Source organism: Mesitornis unicolor, unplaced genomic scaffold (assembly GCF_000695765.1).
Source record: "Mesitornis unicolor isolate BGI_N332 unplaced genomic scaffold, ASM69576v1 scaffold29857, whole genome shotgun sequence".
NCBI lineage: Eukaryota > Metazoa > Chordata > Aves > Mesitornithiformes > Mesitornithidae > Mesitornis > Mesitornis unicolor.
The window spans coordinates 1-19,865 of NW_010197625.1; the positions used below are offsets into that span (position 1 = coordinate 1).

Sequence of the window (19,865 nt, forward strand, 5' to 3'; positions counted from 1 at the left end):
GGTGGAGGGGCCGCGTAGAGCCTCCGTCCGCCCTCTAAAGTGCCGCATGTAAAGCATTCCGGGTACTTCAGAAATAATTGCAGTTTGATAATAAAAATCGGAGGTGTCTGCCTTTGTGACCACAACTTATTCTGTAATTTGATGTTTTTTTAGGTTCTAACTGAAAACAAAAGGCCTCAGAGGAGGAAGCAAAGAGTTTTAAAGGTAACCGATAATTGCTTTCATATTTATCCCCTCTCATTTTAAGCAGCGTTTTCTTCTCATGTAGATTAGGAAGCCAAAGGGTTAATTTCTGGGAAGCGCTGCTTTCCAGCTCTTCAGGAGATTAGCTAATTTTAAAAGCACAGAACATGTTCTTTTTTTCCTCTGTCTCTCCAGCATGTTGTATACACACATTTTGTATACATACTCGAATCTGTCTGCACAAGTCTGTAGACCAAAAAGTTTGCTTTCCATTACGCTCAAGATTCACTTTATTTTCCTCTATTCCTAGTTTCATACTTCCAAAGGTATCAGTTGAATGCTGGGCGGGGCGAAGTGGGGCTTATTACACAGATTTTTATGCTATCTAAAATTTAATGCAATAAATCAATGTTGTAATGCAAACCAAATTAACAGAAGTGGAAATTTTATGCTTGTGTTACTGTAGTTTTTATTTCCTTTTGGCTTTAAACTTTACAGTATTTTCAGTTTCACTTGAGGCTTCTAAACTTACAGCAGCCTTCAGTTTCACATGGTAACACATTTCTTCAAGATTTTTAAGATGGCTATCTTTTATGACAACAAAAGATGGGTGTTTCGAATGGAAATGGTTTAGTTTTTATAACAACATACAGACTTAGTACACTTGTGGCTAATGTTTTCTGAGGAAAATGTAACAGGTAGCACATCAATGTTGCGTCTTTGAGTTAGTCTTTAGAACATTTTCCATAGAAATAAGTAATTAATTCTCTTGTTTCAAAGTAGCATGTTGGAGAATGGATTGTGCAAGTAAAATGGATGGTATGTGTAAGATGAAGCTAAGGAAAAGGAGAAGAGGGTATATCATTAAACTTACTTTGTAGAATTGTTTTCTTACACTAGCTAAATGTAATGTAAGATGGTATTGTTTCAGGACATGAAAATTGCAGAATTTATTGGACATAGTAGCTTGATAAATGCTGAATGTCTGTGGTCTAATTTTATTTGAAAACATTACAGTTCCTTACCAGTTTTGTCTTCATCGTTACATATTACAGAAGAACATATTGCTAAAAGGGGTTATGATTTGGTAAGACAAAGCAAAGTAAAAAGTTAAGATTAAGCAAGGAGCAAATAACCTTATTTGACTTGCAAGTGTGTCCAACCTGAAGGGTGCCTGACTTCATGTGAGAGTTGTGCAAACCACCTCCCTGCATGCTAACAGTGATTGTACAACACTAGCAAGTGCTTTTTCTTTCTTTCATTAAATAAATTAATCTTTTATAAATCAGGATTTTTAATTAACCCATGGATGTGCTTTCAGTTACTCATTGTAATTACGGCCGCTCTTGTAATGTAGCGCACAGGTGTAGTTAAAACTTTTGTCCATGTTTTGTGCAGTTAAGTTGATAGCAGTGTGCAAAGTAAGGGCTGTCTGTCAATGAGCCGTTCTGTTTTGCAGTGTGCAGTTGGTGTGACACCTGTTCTGTCAAAGTGTGACATTTTTCTTCTTTTGGTGATGGGCAGATGTGTTGGATGAGGCATTTTTCTGCAGTAGGAGTTCATAGTGGGTCTTCAGATTTTTCTCTCCGAGTTCATTTAACGCTGTTTCTGATTTGATGGCAGGACAGGTTGCTATGTTATGATGTTGTCATTCCCCTCCTTTCCAGAAAGCCTTCTGAAGGTTTTGTTGTTTCAGGGTTTTTTGGTGGTGTTTTTGTTTGTTTGTTGTTTTTTTTCCCCTTGACTCTTAAATGGAAAGGCTTGTCTGGTTTTGTGTGTGCATAGTATCATATGGTAGCCATTGGACTCTGTTGATTTCTGGTTTGACTTTTCCTTTGCTGAACTGATTCTGCAGTTTCCTCTTTGTTTTGGGGTATTGTTCTTTGTGTTTTCTAATGGTAGGCTTTGTTTTGTGGTGCTGAAGTACATTTTGTAAGAGTTTGTGCACCACGTAAGGCATGGCCACCCCTAAAGGCATCTCACGAAATGTCTAGGCTGGGATTGATGAAGTTTTCCTTTCTTTCTTGTTTTTGAGGCGAGGAGGAAGGTTGGTTATCTTAAATTAGGCTTCATGTCTCTGTCAGCTGCAGTAAACTTAGAAAAGGCTATGTAATAATATTTTTTTTTCTCCTTTGTATTTTTCTTCAAATAGCATTGTAAACTTTCTTAAAGGAAGATCTGTAGTAATCTTGCAATAATACGTGGAGTTAGTATTTCTCGAATTCTCCTTAATTTTATAGGTGTACATTTATTTACTTTGAGGGCTAGTGCTCTTTCCAGTAATTGTGCTTCTTCAGACCAACGTATTTACAAATTCTTCTGTACAGGTTGAAAACAAGCAATGCTTTCATGTTGAAAACAGGTTGGACAGATGTAAAAATCAAGACTAAAAGTTACACATGCTATTGTACTGTATCCTTCATTTACTGTTTGCCATTTTCCACACTTGTGTTTTAGTGCCCCTTTCTGGTTATTGTAGGAGGAGTCATTTAGGAAGTTCTTCTGTGCCATAAATACTGTATTAGGTTCTCCAGGTTTATTTTGAAAGAACATCTGAAATATTCATCACTTCTAGCAAGCACATGCTCACTGAAGAAAGAGTCTTTGTGAGTTAATAGTAATGGATACGAAGGAAGACATATAGTCATGGAGTGGGTTTTCTTACCATTTATATTGTGTGTCTTCCCCAGTTAAGCAGGTACTTCTTTAATTTTATTCCTGATAATGGAAAGTCTCTATAGAAGGGATTCATACTTAGAAATTAATTTGCCTGCATTTCCAAAGGTGTATTATACATCCTGCTTCACTTACTATCTTAGTCATTTTAGCCACTGAACAGTGTTCTCACTCAATTTGGGCAATACAGTGCACCTCTCCTTTACAGCGGGGAAGTGTTTGCACTGACGTGCAAGTCTATTAACATAGAGCTCAGAAGAATGGGACAGTTGAACGTGGCATCATATTGTCAGGGAAATCTGCAGTTACCAAATGTAGACAGCAGTGACACCAGCTAGGAAACCTCCCACAGATCAAGATTCAGCTGATGAAGAAGTGTAGTCTTTCTACTAGGGTCTGTGGAGCCAAGGCTCCATTTGGATGACTGCAGTTGTTTGTGGGGATTTAAAATAAAAAAGACTAAAAAAACCAAACCAAACCAAAAACCCACCACAAAACAAAAGGGAAGAGACCGTGGGAGAGTTCCAGAATAATGCAAGCAGTGCTAAGTGAGTATTATAACCGCATGCACATTCTTTGTTCTCTGACTGATTTTGTTTGTGTGTTTATGCATAAACACTATAACGGTAATCATGTGTGCCAGAAAAGTGTGAACCATGCCTGCTAAACTCTGCAAAATCAGTTCAGTTTAAGCCAAACCAAAAGCCGGAGATGACTCAGCATCTAGAAGTTTTAGGTTGTTTGTTAACATCATATTAAGAAACGGTAGAAGTTTCATTTCCATCAAAGCTATGAATATATACTTGAGCACTCTCTTAATTTTTCTCCTCCATACATACAAAGCATAGTCTTTCTTAGCTGAAACAGTTTTAAAGTATAAATTTGGTTTGGCAGACCTCTTGTTGCCCCTTTTACAATGCAGTTTTAGTTGTGCTGCTTAAAGAAATGAAAAATACAGGGTTTTTTTTTGTCAAGCTCATGTATTTGTTAACAAGAGTTAAGGAAAGTAACTGCTAGGGTTCATGGTAATGCTTTGAGTGAGCATAGATTGAACAGATTTTGAACGTTATTCTAGATTATGGTGTGTGTTTTTAGTTCAAAATATCTGCCAGAATATTTAGTTGAAAGAAATTAAACTTTATTACTTTTCCCCCCCTCCCTTTAAAATAAGATAAAAGCAAGTCGATGGATGGGATTGCACTGCAGTGGAATTTTACAGAGGAAGAAAACAGAATGGTGTAATACAAGTTGGAAAGGATGTTGTCCAGAAAATACTTCTCTTATTCTTTGTGTTTTTTAAAGGGACCTTATCACCTTGGAACATATTCCTTTGGTAAATAGCGATTACAGTTGCTCTGAGTACTGGTTGAAAGTGCCTGCCTATTTCTTACAAGCCTTTTTGCCCCCTTTTCTTGGTAGGGTGTGTTTACTTTCGGTCTGTACAAATTAGTTAACTTCTGTTCTTAAGAATAAGATAAATAAGTAACTTAGCTGTTACCTAGTTGTTTTTTTAACTAAGTTACCATATTTTGAATGAAATTTTGTCCTTTTTCAGACTGGATGTGTCTGTCTAAATGAGATTGAATTTTTTTTGTCTCTTGATAGGCTCGTGCACCTCACTTGACGAGCACAGGCATGATTGTGGTTGTAATTTAGTAGCATGCTTTCCCGTGCAGCCTTTTCAGCACTTGCATATGAATACACTCGTGAATGTATGAAGCACTTCCATATTTTGTTTGTACTGTACTGCTGAGGCTACTCGTGTTTGTAGACATTCTTTGAATGCAGTCCTAACAAGGAAGGCCTTTGTAAATGGTCTGTAAATTATTAATCTGACTCTGGTAATTTTCTAATTCTTAATTTTCTAGCCAGTTTCTGGTGGAGTTGAAGCCTGTCCCTCGTGGACTTTTTCCTGTTGTGCAGAGTGAGCTGCATAGGACGCAGAGGCATCCAGCCTTGCCCCCCTGTTCCTGCAGAGATTCCCTACTTCAGGGCTGCTCCTCTCCCATTCACCGCCTTCTCAGGACCCCTGAGCTGCTTGTTCAGCAGCACCATTGTGCTGCTCTTTGCCCCCGTGACCCAACTTCCCTAAACATTTGGGAGGGGTTTTGCACATTTTGAATCACTATTTGTAGGTCTTGACTGTCACTCTGTGTTCTAGTGCAGTGCTGGGTCTTCCACTTTAGTGGATTTAGAGGTGGAGCTTCTTAAAAAGGTAGAAAATGTTTGTGATCGAAAATGTGGTAAAATAATAGGTAAAAGTAACGTAGTTTGCGGGAAGGAAAATGTACACCTGAAAATGAAGGTCAGTTGCATAGGTATGTTGATAGGTTGTTCAGGTGTTCTTAATGAAGTCACAGCATTACAAAATAAACACTGGTTTTCTATTCCAGATATGTTGTTTTGTTGATGTTATTTGTATCCACTACTGAATTATGAGCTTTATCGAATACTTGTTCTTGCTGTATGTAATGTAGGCATTGAAATAATTGAGATGGCCATGCAGATTCCAGAAATGTGTTGTCAGTTTGCTGTTTGTCCATACATTTATGGATAGTAATATCTAGAAAATGCTTTGAAAATGGGCACTACTTGTTTAGAATCTGATACCATATTGCTAAGCAGGTTTGTGACTTGTTTGTTTGTAACTGACGTGTGAGAAAATGAGCGAGAAGCCCTAAACTTACTTGAGTGGCACCAGAATTTTCACTTTTGTGTTTTTTTCTTTCTACAGTGTTATATTCAAGTTATTAGATTTAGTGTTGCTGAGTACGAGAAAGTTAATTTTGCAGATAATACTGCAGCAGACTTTCCCATTGGCATTAGTAGGAACCTTGCCTGTGTAGAGACCAAAAGGTTTAATTCCTACTAAAATAAATTCCTAATTATAGGATTTCATTTGGGACATAAGAAGAATTCATGCATTCTTACAAATATGGGTTTTTTTTACATATCAAATACATGAAGCTTCACCAATACCAAGAAAAAGGGAATTACATACAAGGGAAAACCAATAATCACTTTTCACTAACTTAGGTAAAATTAGTATATAAAATATATTTGGCTGCCTTGTTGTCCTAACAGCTTTAATAGCATTTTAGAATATCGGGATTTTTCAAGGCTAACTTTAAATTTAGTGGTTTGTGTCTTGACACTTGAGTGTGAATTCCTTTCTCAGTCGGTGTCTTGGTGGTGGTGTCTGTATTGTATCATAATGTAATTGATGTTCTGTAGTAAAATTTAACTGTATGTTTAATTTTCCTAGAATAAAGGTTTTGCTGAACTTGTGAATAAGAGGAAAAAGTTCTGTGTATTTAAACATGTTAAGCGTTTACTTTAGTGACAGATGATCACTGTCTGAATTCCGCAGTGCAAACACCAGTGGTGGTATAGTGCTGCTCCAGAACATCATTGCTGTTACTCCAGTACGTGAGTGAAAGTTGGTACTCCTGTAAAGAGAAAGTGGAAGTTACATACAGTGTGAATTCCGTTTTGAGCTTTATTTAAAACCATAGGTGTGCTAGCCCTGGTTGAGACGGAAGAAAAACCTCATTTGCTGTTTCTTAGGCTTTTTGCCTCATGAGAATAAGCGAAACATAGATGGAAAATCCTGAATGGTGCTTCAGCCTTGTAGATTGGTGGCTTAAGCGATCAGCATGACTGTTTTTCTTTCTTTCATCTGATTTACCTTTGGCTGTTCCTCTGACGTATCTGTCACTGACATTCCTACTGCTGAACAGTATTAGTTATTCCTTCTAGTCTTGTGACACCTCATCAACTTTAAAACCAGGCTAGAATGTTCCCATAATACAAATGTTCAAATTCAGAGAGTGTGACTTGTTGCAGTGTGTATCTGGGACCTGTACTGATGCTTCGAAGTGAGGGAAAGCAGGCTATATGTGTGTGAGGGCAGGTGAGCCAGCATTGCTAACTGTGTGTCCTTAGCAGATCTGGTCTGAGAGCAGCTACCAGCGTGCAGTAACTTGTAACGAATGTACTTGGTTGTGCAGCAGATGGTTAGGTACTGAAACTGGATTCTAAATGAAGGAGCCGAGTATCCTCCTGGTTAAGTTGTAGGAAGTGGAACATTATGTTGTTACTGTAGCAGTTCAGATCTTCACTGAACTGAAACAGAAAGAAAATCATTAACTTGTATCGGTTTGGTTTGCCTATGGTAAGATCAGGGAAGATCGTTGTAATCACTGGTTCTTGTCCTGAGACATTGTAAGACTGTATCAATTTATTTGGGTTGGGCATCAAGTTTTAAAAGTACCTTGAAGAACTTGAATTTGAAAATGCCCATAGATAACAAGTGCACCAAAACAGCTAACAAGATGCTTAAAAGATTGTTTACTCCTTCTCTGCCCTGCTGCAAAAATGTGCACCATAGTTCCAGTCCAGACTTCTCTGGCCTTAACTGAAGGTCATTGAGTCTTGTTATACTTTTGTCTGCTGTAACAAGGAGCCTTCTGTTATTAGCTTTCTTTTCCACATAGACTTAGCTGCAGTTCGTGGCTTTTCAGTTTTCCTTTTCTTTGGTAAATTGCAGAGAGTGAACTTTTGAGGCTTTTCACTACAAGATGTTTCAATCCTTTGTCATTCTCATGGTCCTCCAAGCCCTCTCCAGCATATCAATGTCTTGCTTGAATTGGGTATGCCAGAGCTGGACGCTTTATTCCACTAGCAGGTGCAAAAGTGCCAAGTGCAAGATAGAAAGTAACTCGTCTTTTCCTAGTTATACTGTTGTTACATAGTTATGTTGTTGCACTCAAGAACAACACTCTCAAACCTTTCAGCCATAAAGTTGCAATAGAGGATTCTACAGTTACGCAGTTGATTATTGACCATGTTAATGCCTTCCTTAAAGGCATTGCTTTTGAAGAGAAACCTGCATTTTGTAAATGCAGTTCCATGGCTTTGTTGCTAGGTACACAATTCCACCTTTAGCTGCACTGAAATGTGTGTGTGCTTGCAGCTGGCTTGCCTGTTATTTTAGGAAGTATCATGCCTGATCTTTTAATAATTTGCCTTTTTTCAATCAGTATTAATTTCACTTTTCTTTCAGATCCATGCTAAAAATGTTATATATAGCTGTGATCTGTTCCCTGAAGACCCTGTTATGAACACTGTGATGATTCTCCATTTACAGTTAAGGGCCAGTCAGTACTTTCTTAATGCTGTGGTGATGGTTTCATGAATAAGTAGACCACAAGAGACATTAGCTAGGACGGATAAATTCAAAGACTGAATTTCTTTCATCTCTGCATTTGAGTTAAAGCACATTAGGGGTAGGTTGTATTAGGGAATACATATTGCTGCTGATTGTATCATTTTTCTTTTGTGGCTTAATTGAGTGCTATATTTTCCAGAGCTGCCAGTGTCTCTCTTGAGTTCTTGGTTTCAATGATGAAGACAAATGATTGTGTAATTCAAAACACCAGTAAAACAAACCAAACCCCAAAAGCAAACAAAAAAAACCCACCAAGCAAGGTGGCTGTTTATGTTTACTTCTGTGGGAGAAAAATACTGTAGTGTTTGGTTGGTTTATTTTGTTTTGTTTTTCTTTCTTAACATATCCATTTCTTGTGTGCCTGTGTAGGAGAATAGGTTGTCCTTCACTCTGTGTTTGTTCTTGCTCCTGTTTGTAGGTTTCACAATCTAGAGCTGAGGCTTGACAGGAAAAGTAATTTGAGTTTGTGGCTGAGAGTGGCTATTTCCAAGTGATAGTCCAATAAATAAGTAAGCTTCTCTGGGGGTCACCATTTGAAGCCTTTAGAGCCAGAATTACTATCCTGTAGTTTTCCATTTTGTTAGTAAGTGCATTGTTTAGGGCCTGACACCGTAGATCTTCCTTGAAGTGGCCTCACTGAAGTTGTTACGCAAGGTGGGCAGGAGGACTGTGGTAATGGTGTAGGGGAGAAAATGGAGGGAACAAAGATGTAAAGATTTTAAGGCCATGATACACTAATTGCTCATGGAAAGACAAGATAAGGAAGCTTTCTGGTGGGAAAGCTGCCTGGTGTTTGAAGAGCATAGCAAAGAGGATATAAATGTAGATAAGATAGAGATGAAACTGAGAAGGAGAGAGCTAAGCTGTAGCCTGGAGAATGTTCTTTGCAGTTGTGGCTATGGATACCAAAATAAAAAAAAGTATACCACCAACTAGAGCAAGCTTTCCAGCTGTTGTATGATCCAACGTGAATTGATACCTGCTGTGATACTCAGGTTGGTGGCTTTGGCTGAATTTGATACTCAGGAGCAGGGGAGTTGATAGTGAGGGGAGATTCCTCTAGGAAAGCTTGAATGTCCGGAGTGATCTCTGCTGCGTGTCCCAGGTCAAGTCACTCTCTCCAGATTTGCAGAGCCTCTTGTCCCCGAGTTTCTGTACAAACCAGCCTCTCTGCTAAAACTTGTCTACGTAAATTTGCCAAGAGTAGAGGTTGTTTGCTTTGATTGGAGCACCTTCTAAAGTGCGGAATATTGTCCTGTCCCTCAGTGCCACTTATGAGTGTTCCTCTCTTGAGAAAGAAATCATCTTGTATATGCAGGTGGTGTTACATTAATAAAGAGCCCAAATCTGTTTCTCTATGTGAAAACGTATGGAAAGCATGCCTAACCCGAGCTGCTGTAGAAGTGCAGTATATGAGGAGATTGATTCAAGTCTATGGTTGTTAAGCAAGTGTGGTGGTAATTGCTTTATGCCTCTGGTGAGGTTCATGGCAATGTGCCCCAGGCTTGGTCCCTACTCAGCTGTTCTCTCTCTGAAACCCTGCTCAGGCTGCAGCCTTCGGAAGCAACTTACAGCACGTTGCTGTTGTCTGCATTATAGTAGTCAAACATGAAGTAGTGTGGTCTTAAATAGAAGTTTATCCTGTATTATTGTATCTGCATTTATTTTGGAATGCAAAAAACGTGGCTGTATTTATAAGATGGCCTATACTTTCCACAGCATCCCACCTTATATTCGTCTCTCTTTTAACCAGTGCACATCTTTCTACATAGCACTTAGCATAAGCAACTTTCTCCACACGTGTGCTCTTTGTCTCCCTGAGCCCTGTTCTGTCTGTATTTTATCTGCTTGTCTCTGTATCTTGGTCCTACACAGTGCAAGTCCTGGATTCTACTGAATTTCTGGACGTCCTGGGGAGCAGACGCTAGAGAGTAGGAATAAATTGTTGCTGGTCAGCTGGCTGGTGCTTTCTTATCTCTTGGTGAAGCAGTGACATCTGACAGTTGGACCATGAATAAAACACCTTGCTCGAGTGTTAGATGAAGTGCGTTTGGGTTTTTTTCCAAATTGTTTTTCTGAAGGAAAACTTCTGTTGTGGTATTTGAGCTCTGAGGAGCTGCCAGCTCTGTGCCAGCATGGAAGGGCATGTTGGGCTGGCTACGTGGCTGCAGGCACTGCAGCAGGATCCCAACTTGCCCATTGCACTGCAGTGGAAAAGGGAGGCAGAGTGCAAGCCCTTCTCACCCACTGGTCCTTTTATGTTGATGAATGATGTGACCTTGGAAGAACTGCCTTTCAGGTCATCCTGGTTATTGGCACAAGCTAGAAGGTGCAAGTGGTTTTTGATCTGTTGAGTACTGTCATCTTGTGGGGACCTGGGCAGAATCCCAATAGGGGTGGCTACTTTGGGGGACGTGGCATTGGTTATTGGGTAACTTGTCACAACTTGCTCCTAGAGTCGTTTTATCAGCTCTTGATCCAGACATCATCTGTTACTTCTGGTTTATGGGAGTAATTGTTTTTGGTTGTGCTCTTTAGTATGGTATGTGTTGTTAGTACCTATAGAGGTTTGGAAGAAGAGATGTAAACTCACGTCCTGCTCTCTGTAGCACAGAAGATGTAGAGATGTCTTTAGGGTACCTTTAGCATTGTGTGTTGATTGTGAATTGGTAAAATCTTTGCATTAGCTCAGAGGCATCTTGTGTTGAAAGAAAAGTTAACATTAAGCCTGTCTCTTTTCAGAATGGTGAAATGATTTGCTGTAACAAGCTTTTCATATGTGCTGGAAGCATTAGCTCACACGGTGCATTTTTGTGTGTATATAAGAGATAATGTTTGATTGAAGTTTAAGTAATACAGCAATGGCTACAGCAGCCTGTACTCTGATTCCTGTCCTAATAGCTCTAACTACTGCAGAGTCTAAGCTGGAGCATGATCTATTAGTGTTTTATGTCCACAGATAGAGTAGCGCTCTCCTTAATGAGGAAGAGAGGAAATTACTTTTATTGATCTGGTTTATTCCTCAGCTTTTCATTACACTTGTGTAAAAGCTTTAGAAATCAATCAGATCAGACTTATGTGCTCAGCTTCCATGAATTTTAAGACTGTTGCTTGGATTTGTGATATCCTTGTCTGTGGTTTTCACTACATTTTTTTTTGAAGTCCTGATTCAGGACTTGAAGATGGATTGCTTCTAGGTTGTTCAGCTGCAAAAGGCTTTTGCTGAGCAATTACTTTTGGTCTGCCAGAGCTACAGTGAGGAGAAGAATCAAATGAGATCTGCCCCTGCTAGTATGCCTGCATTTCTTTTTGTGTTGGGAAACAGTAACTTGACATATTAAATAAAAAAGGCCACAGGAAAGTCTGGTGAGAGAGGAAAGAAAAAGGTATTTTTTAGGATCCATTTCAGTTCAGTAACATAAGAGAAAAAGCAACATAGCGCTCAAAAGGAAGAGAGTTTGATTCGAAAACAAATATAGCCAATTTTATAATAATATTTATTCTTTGTGTGGAAAAATAAAACCTGAACCAAGTCATGCCAATGATGTGATTTATCTGGTTCTTTTTTCTTCCTTATTGCATGTGGGCACCTTCCAGTAATGTTAGTGGAAATGATGATATATGAGGAATGATTTTATTAGAAGAGTAATCTCACTTCACTGCTGGGGTCACTGGGGTCTTGTGGGGACACAGCACTGTACTTGTGCACTACCAGCAGACTAGGGAATATCCTGGTTTTGAGTGCAGCAATGCTTTTTGGTCAGATGAAAGTATTTTATTGAGGAACAACATAGTTGAGAGAGAAGTGAGATGGCACTTTTATGTTTTGAGTGCTGTTAGTGGACTCTGTCACATCTTCTCATCTCTGCTGATCGTGGATGAACGCTCCTCCTTCCCTCACCTCTCATTGCTCTCAGTTTACCAGACTTAATTTATTTTTTTTGAACATAGAGAGTCACACCCTGTAAAAATGCAGGGAATATAAAAATGTGGTGTTGTGTTGAAAATACAGAAGTGCTGGGGAATTATTTTAATCTATTTGCTTTTATCTCCCCGGCCTCCTAATTGTGTAATTAAATAAATTTTAATAACAATTTTACATGGTTGGGACAACTTTTGGACTGATACAGATCTTGGATATACTTTTGCTGAATTAAAAAGAGCAATTTCATACTCTAAATATTTCTGAAGTTAAAACAAGGTAATTGAAATTCAGCTTTTGCACAGGTATGGAATTGAGAGTTTTTACTTTTCTATGGTGGACCCTTGAGATGTTTTCTTGTGCAGCTGCAGAGACCTGTGTAATGCATTTACCCTGCTAACAAAAGAGCTGCTTAACTGCTTCTGTGGATCCCTTAGAAATTGCTCGGTGATCCCCTGGGTCTGTGGATCATTGATTGAGAATCACCAGGATCCAGAGGAGTTCAGACTCACAGGCCATTAGGCAGCATCTGTGTGTAATGAAAAAGCATTAAATAAGGTATCTTTCTCAATGTAATTTCCATTGGTTTGACTTAGCTGCGTAGGTGCTGGACAAGCTTTCACATAGCATTTTAATGAGAATTTATAATAGTGCTATCTAGGGCATGCTGTGGATTCCTCTTTGGTTTTGGTTTTTGCTTTCAGTCGATCAGGAATCAGTTGTGAGGTGTCCACTGGGCTCCAGATGGAGCTGGGTCCGTCTGCCTTGCTTTGCCTGGGGGTTTCTGGCAATTCCATCTCGATTGTTATGATTAATCATAAATCTACCTTGCATTTGTTCTTCTGAGTTATTTTCTCAGAAAAGCCCATGCACTTTAGGTGGTATGACCACAAAACCATGTCTGATTTAACTGTATCTTCTGTATTAAACAGAGTGCTGTTTCCTGGGAACTGCTAAGATGTACTGAGCCAATGTATGGTCAATTAACCAGTCGTATTGCTTATATCTGATTAGGAAAGCAGGACTGGTTTTCTTGTTAAGTAGAGCTTAAAGCTATAGATTATTTAAATAACTCTTAGACATTACAGTAAGTATCAGCACTGTCTATTGTGACTTTAAAATAGTTTTTAAAAGAAAATTTAATATAAAGAAAAATAAAATTGGATTAATGTAATAAAAACTGAATTCCTGCCTTTATTGCTGTTTCTGCCTGAATTCCTGCCTCTTTTTTTTTGTTAACCTTAAATTGTGTAACTCTTTAGTTCATATCTATAATGTCTCAAGGCCCATACACATATTCTTTCCAGGGTACAGTATTCTGACTCTATCTTGATTTTGACATTGCTTCAAACACATGAATTGTATAATATCAGTAAAGATGAAGGAGGTATTTAACCAATATTAGAATTTCGAGTTTACTGAAATACTGTTAAGGATAGCTTATATGAGAGACTCTTCAGAGACTCAAAGGTTGCCATCTAAATACAGAAGCTAAACACAGCGTTTAGAGAGTAACTTTCAGGTGAGCTAATGTTAATTTGCTTACTATCTATTTTAGCTTAAACTTAATAGTTTTTTAAGGACTTGAAACTAAGCCTGAACACCAGCCATTCTTGCTAGAGTGTCCAACCAAGTGTTGTATCAGTTTATTGGTCCAGCCAAATCAGTACAATTATACAAAATTACTAATAAACTTTCTGTGGTACAAGCCTTCGGTTTTCAGTTCTGCTTGCAGTTCAAGGGAGACTTTTATCTGTTGTGCAAATTCATTAAAAATGGAATCCTTAGATCTGATTTTAAATGCTAATGTCCTTTACTCGTTCATTTCTTTAGTCTTCCATCACCACCACATGCACACGCTGTCTTCCTCTGACCCCACAACAGTGGGGGGAAAATAGCTCTAAATATGAGTAGGGTCTTTAGGCTTCAGGGTTTTGTATGACTTCCTGTTTTGTTTTGTTTTTTTCCAATGTCTTTAATTAGGATATTCCTCCTATCTGTCAAAGTAGTGTTTAATTGCTATAAATCTTAACGCTTCCTATTTTTAATGTTTCTGAACAGCTGTTACAACCATTTATTTATTTTTACTTTATAGGCAAATTTAGAAAACAAACCAGTAAATGGCCGCAGACCAGAACTCATGGAATGCAGTATATGTGGTCATGGTGAAAAATACAGGGTGAAAACAAACCAAGCAGTACCCATTGAAAATGTGCAGTCTAAGGAGAAAGAAAAAATGACGGGCTTAGAAGCAGAGAAGTGGGCACATAACGAGAAGCCATCTTTTGGTGTCCAGGTAAATGGAGATATCCATGGAACTGTGACAGGCAACGAACACTTGAAAAATGCTGAAGACAGTGAAAGAGCAGTTTCTCCCAGTCACTTAGCTGAGCCAAAAAAATCATTTGCACAGACCATCAAAAATGGCATAAAAACCCTACATTATTCACCACCAGAAGCAGTTGCTTCTCTGAAAAAAGTATCTGTAGAGGAAAGGACAGATTTGACAAGCAACTCCTATATACAATGGACAAAGGCTACCGATCTGAATCATATAGTAAACACTCTGACAACTGGCATTGGCTGCATTCACCCAGAGAAACAAGGAAATGTTTTAGTGAAAGAGGAAAACTGCACTTGCAGCATCTTTCGGGATTCTGATAAATCAGTTTTGCAGACGAGTTCCATTTCGGATCTGCAAGAAAGCTTGTGTTGTCCTCCACTGCCCGAAGAGGAAGTGCACATAGGGAAGGATGGCTTTAAAATACCGAACGCAGAGACACAGCATGAGGATTCTTCACTCCAGCCAACTTTCTTGTCCCTGATTAAAACCAGAAATTTAACTGTAGAGCAGGTTGTAGCTATTGAAGCTTTAACGCAGTTATCCGAAATCCCTTTAGAAACAACTTCACCAGCTAAAACTGAAAGTACTGAACGTACAGAAGAAACAAATTCCAACTTGCTCCATAGTTACAAAAGGGATATTTCATCCTCCTTCACATCTTCTGCATTAAAAGAAATCAAAGACACTTACTTACAGAATGAGCAACAGCTCTTGGCTCACTGCGCTCACTCGCAGAAGCAGCTCCCTAACAAGGCAGTGTTATACAATGGCCGAAGTTCAGTTTCTCCACTGCATGATAAACCTGCCAGTGTGGCTGGTGAGATGTATAAATTACAGTTCTCCTCAAAAGATAACCAAACTTTATCTGACTTAACAGTAAAATCATTTTCAGGATATGCTACCAAGAAAAATTACACTCATGAGGCAGTCACCCTTTCACGGTATTGCAGTGCTCCGCGTAACAGCCAGCAAACAAGTAACAGCTTGGAAACTCTTGGCCAGTTAGAGCAAAAGCCAACCTGTAATGATTTGAACTTGGAAGCCAGTTCTTTGATTAAGGAAGGAGGAATTCACAGCCAGGATGAGGAGGATGTAGCTACACAACTAACCCAACTTGCGGCGCTAATTGAATCAAACCAGACAAATCTAGAGCAGAAGAATGACATAAAGGCATCACTGCTTAATCTAATATCACATGAGAGGCAGCCAAAATACAACCAAGATCTCTTGCAAAAAAAAGAGTCTGTATTTTTTAGGCATAATTATAGTTCCTTACTGTTAAAGCAAAAACAAGCAGCAAATAAAAAAGGAAATGCTGTACCATGGAAACCGAGACACAAAAAGAAGCCTCAAGAAGCACGCTATCAACAAAATAATCAAAACCAGCTAGAGCTGTTGTCATGCCAGCATAATGAGTTACAGGACATTTGGATATCATCAAAACTGCATAAGCTTGGTCAAACCATGCCACAGGACTCCAGAATAGCGCTGTCTGAAAAAAAATCTCCAAGAACCAAAGTACAGAGAGCACTGAGTCAAAATACTTTAGCATCACAAGAAAAAACTAGATTATTTCTCCCTCAAACGCAGATAAAATTCCATCGATGTTTACCCGAGATACCACAAGAGAAAAAAAAAGACAGGCTGGTTGGCTGTGAAGTGGTGAATGAGCAAATCAAAACTGCGGGCTCCGGTGACCCACTAGGCATTGATCCACTGAAAAATGAAGTTGTTGCACGTAACCAATATAGTGACCTGTCCTCCTGTAATCCTCTGGCTGTTTCACAGTTGAAAGCAGCGTCTTTATTGAACAGACCAAGTGAAAACCTACAGATGTTTACAGAAAAACGTAATTCTCAGGTACAGCAAACCGCGAATGTCAGTCAGATGCATGCTTTGCCTCAAGCTTTTAATCAGTCTAACCTGAGAGCTCACGAAGTGCATAGTGAAGACAAAGCCTATATTCAGCAGGGTGCTGTCGAACAAGTAGATCTGAAGTCACAGGTGCTGCCTGTTCCCTGTGGTGGGGCCCAGGTACCAGGTGCTGTTGAAGCTCTCAGGAATACGGAGTGTGCGGGAGAAGCGACCGTTCTCACGTCAACCAGTTTGGGTACTGACCACCCACAGAGCACAGGCGACTCAGGGTGTTCTCCAGCAAAAAACACTCTCAGCAGTTTCCTTGAATCACCCATGAAGTTTCTTGATACCCCTACAAAAAATTTAATAGATACACCTACAAAAAAAGGACAATCTGAATTGCCAACTTGCGACTGTGTTGGTAAGTCTTTTTGCTAACTTTTGCCTGTACCTTTTAGATGGAAGTGTGTTCACGTTGCTCTCTTTAATGTGAGGAAGTGTACTTGACGCTTAGCTGTTGCACAAGGATCAGTGTTTCACCAGTAGGAAATGGGACGAAATTATTTTTTCCCTTTCCGTAACTTTTCCCTGGTGTTTTTTTGTGCCTGCAAAGCACAGCAGAACTGAGTATTTTTGGTAACTGGCAGGTTTAAGTTCTCTACTTAAATTTAATCCCGTGAGAAAAAGGAGTTTTTCCACTTGTTGTTTTGTCGTTGCTGACTTGTGCTCCCTATGTGTTTACCTGCAGTATATCAGACTGTGATTTCTGTGGCCTGGAACTAGTTTTTCCCTGAGATGGTCGAGGCAGAAGTCCCCAGTATATTGTCATTGTTCCCTAAATGCTGTTGGATAAGCAGCAGGGCATAGTTGTGGGTGGTCTTGTTACTGTCTCTGTTGGTCCTGGTGACTGATGTGTGTTTGCCCTGAAGAGTCCATGTCAAAGGCTGCTTGACGCCTCTCATCACGGAGAGGTGAGGTGGAGTTCGGTGAGGCCACATATGTAATAATTTGCACTGCAGCGTGAGATACCAGACCGAATTCAGCACTGAGGACTTTGCACATACAGCTTGATGGATGGTGTTAGACGTGCTGTGTTTTCAGACTATCAAAGCGCACAGATGGAGAAACAAGTCAGAGACTTAACAACGAATTGTACACAGCCAGATTGTTTCATCTCTGCTGTGATGTTCTCAATCAACAGAGTGCTAGTTAAGAGGCCTGGATTATGTTTTCTGTTCTTTAGGACATGACTTAACAGTTAATTATTCTTTTTGTCCTTAATTCTCCTTTGCCTGAGATGAATTAATAATGTTTTCTGACCAAAAAGTATAGCGGAAAGCTTACTTAGACAATACCTGCCAGCTGCTGTAATGCAAAGTGGTAAAGAATGCAAAATTATTATAATTAATATTACTTTATAACACAAAGAAAAAATACTAGCAGATTAATCGGAGGAAACAAGTGTCAAATAATTTCAGTTCCTCTGAGGAGAAAAGTCTGTCACATTCTGTACTCATTACATTTCAGGGACAAATTTTATGTTTTGTTTTATGTTTAACAGAAGATGTTTCTGTAAACCATTTCTAAGCTTACTTGTAATGGTGTAAATAGATTTTGTGCGTACCAACTTAGTTTTCTCAACCTACTTACAGAGCAAATTATAGAGAAAGATGAAGGCCCATATTACACACACCTTGGGACGGGACCAAGTGTTGCTGCTGTGAGAGAAATAATGGAGAACAGGTGAGAAAAAGTCAGCATGTAATGTTCCCAGTATTTTTGACTGTCTAAACAGGAAAGATGAAGAGCTATGAGAAATCAGGCGCTATGTTTAGCTCTGATTTTCTAAACTTTTTGCAGTGCTCGTTTGTAAAGCGTTCTCTTGTTCAAATGTGCATGAGTTGAGCACCAGCGTTCCTGTTCCAAACCTGTGTATTTTCTGAGCTCTTGTAACTTCGGTGTTGAATTTCAATTGCAATGTGCTCTTAGGTGCCATTGAAGTCAATAGGAATGACTGAGATCAGCAGCTGGGAGAATTAGGTTTTCTAGTGTCCTACTTGCGAAGAAGCTGTCATAAACTGGTCAGAAGTGCGTTAGGATTTACATACAGGTAGCATTTCCTTCCCCAAATAATGTGGCAGAAGCTTGTTACCAGAAGAGAGTGCAAATAGGACTTTAAGTTTAAAAGTATTTTTGGACACTATAAATATTTTGTTTTTCTTCTGTTCTCAGTACAGTAAAAATAAATTTGTTATTCTTACTTTGTTGAAAACGTTTCCTGTTTTAAAATGGTCTACGGCAGTTTGTTTTACTCATGAACTTTTCTTAATGCAGGTATGGAGCAAAAGGAAGCGCTGTAAGAATAGAGGTAGTGGTTTATACGGGAAAGGAAGGAAAAAGCTCTCAGGGGTGTCCAATTGCCAAGTGGGTAAGTTTTTATGTTACAGGAGTAAAATTGTTTTGCGTGGCTTTTAAATATCAAATGATGTGTAGGCCTTGAGTTTAAATGTAATGTGATCTTTAACGAAGATCTAATTCTTCAATAATTGATCTACAAGTCTGCCTGAATGAGGAAGCTCAGGAAAACCATTTAAAAAAAAATTAAAGACGTGGTACTGTGTGTTATGCTGTGGTTTGAATGTATGTGAAGGAGATGCATAATAGAGCTAGCAGAGATGACCAAATCAAGGATAAGAAGACCCTGACAATGTCTGAGAGTTCGAGTGTCTAGGGAAATATGTTATTGGGAAGTGTGAAAGAGAGAAAACACGGGATGGCTGCTTGGGAGAGTTGGAAAACTATCCAGTAATGTTTTAAAAAACCCTTCTTCAGTTGTGTGGACACCTGAAGAAAAGAGTGTGTGATGGATGAGGAGGTTCGATGTCATATGCCACGGAGCTCATTATTTTTGAGGAACTGAACTCAGTATTTGGACATGTAAATGTTGTGGTGATAGTTTTCACCAAAGTCTTGTCTCACATTGCTTCATAGGAGCCAGGAAATGAGGTAACAGACACAAGCTCCAGGAGAGAGCTTGGAAAGAATTGATTGTCCTTAATCTTTGCTGAAACCACCGAGGGAGGTAAAAAGTAGACTGGAAATGTTGTAAACTGAGTTTTGGAAAATAATAACAGAACTTGGTTGTTAAAAGAAATAAAAAATATCGCTGTATTTAGGAATTTCAGACTTGATTGAAAAAATGATGAAGATAACGGTGCAGTTGGCAGACCAGCATGTGTAACTACATGACAAAAATAAGGTTGTTACATAAATGGTATCGGATGCTAAACATTTGCTGCTCATGTTTGGAACAGTCAGAATGTGGTTTTCGTACTCAATAGATAAACTCTTTTTCAGAAGGGAATCCCATATGTGCATGTTGCTTCAGATAATATTTAAAATCAGCATCCAAGAAGAAAAGACGGTCAAACTAATTTCATAAACTGACCCAAAAGAAATGGAGTGGTTTTTCTCAGTGTGTCAACTCAATAAAACACTCAGAGTTTTAAGAGGACAGGAGTTAAAAATCTTACCTTAGAAACAGTTGTGTGCAGTTGAAAGGAAGAAAGCATTTAAAACTAACTCTTACCCTTGGTTTTTCTGTTGCCAGTGTCAACATACTGTCTTTTATATAAAACAGAAATGATAGATTT

General features: G+C 38.9%; 1 protein-coding gene across 1 annotated transcript; it reads left to right on the forward strand.

Annotated features, from left to right (window-relative positions):
- Positions 1 to 14,106: 14,106 nt before the first annotated feature.
- LOC104535233 (methylcytosine dioxygenase TET1-like) lies at positions 14,107 to 19,356 on the forward strand (the record flags this gene model as incomplete). Its single annotated transcript, XM_010188854.1, has 4 exons — positions 14,107 to 16,633; positions 17,865 to 17,955; positions 18,547 to 18,640; positions 19,204 to 19,356. Coding segments are annotated over 4 exons (2,769 nt in total), but the record flags the coding sequence as incomplete, so codon positions are not given.
- Between the last annotated feature and the right edge of the window lie 509 nt (positions 19,357 to 19,865).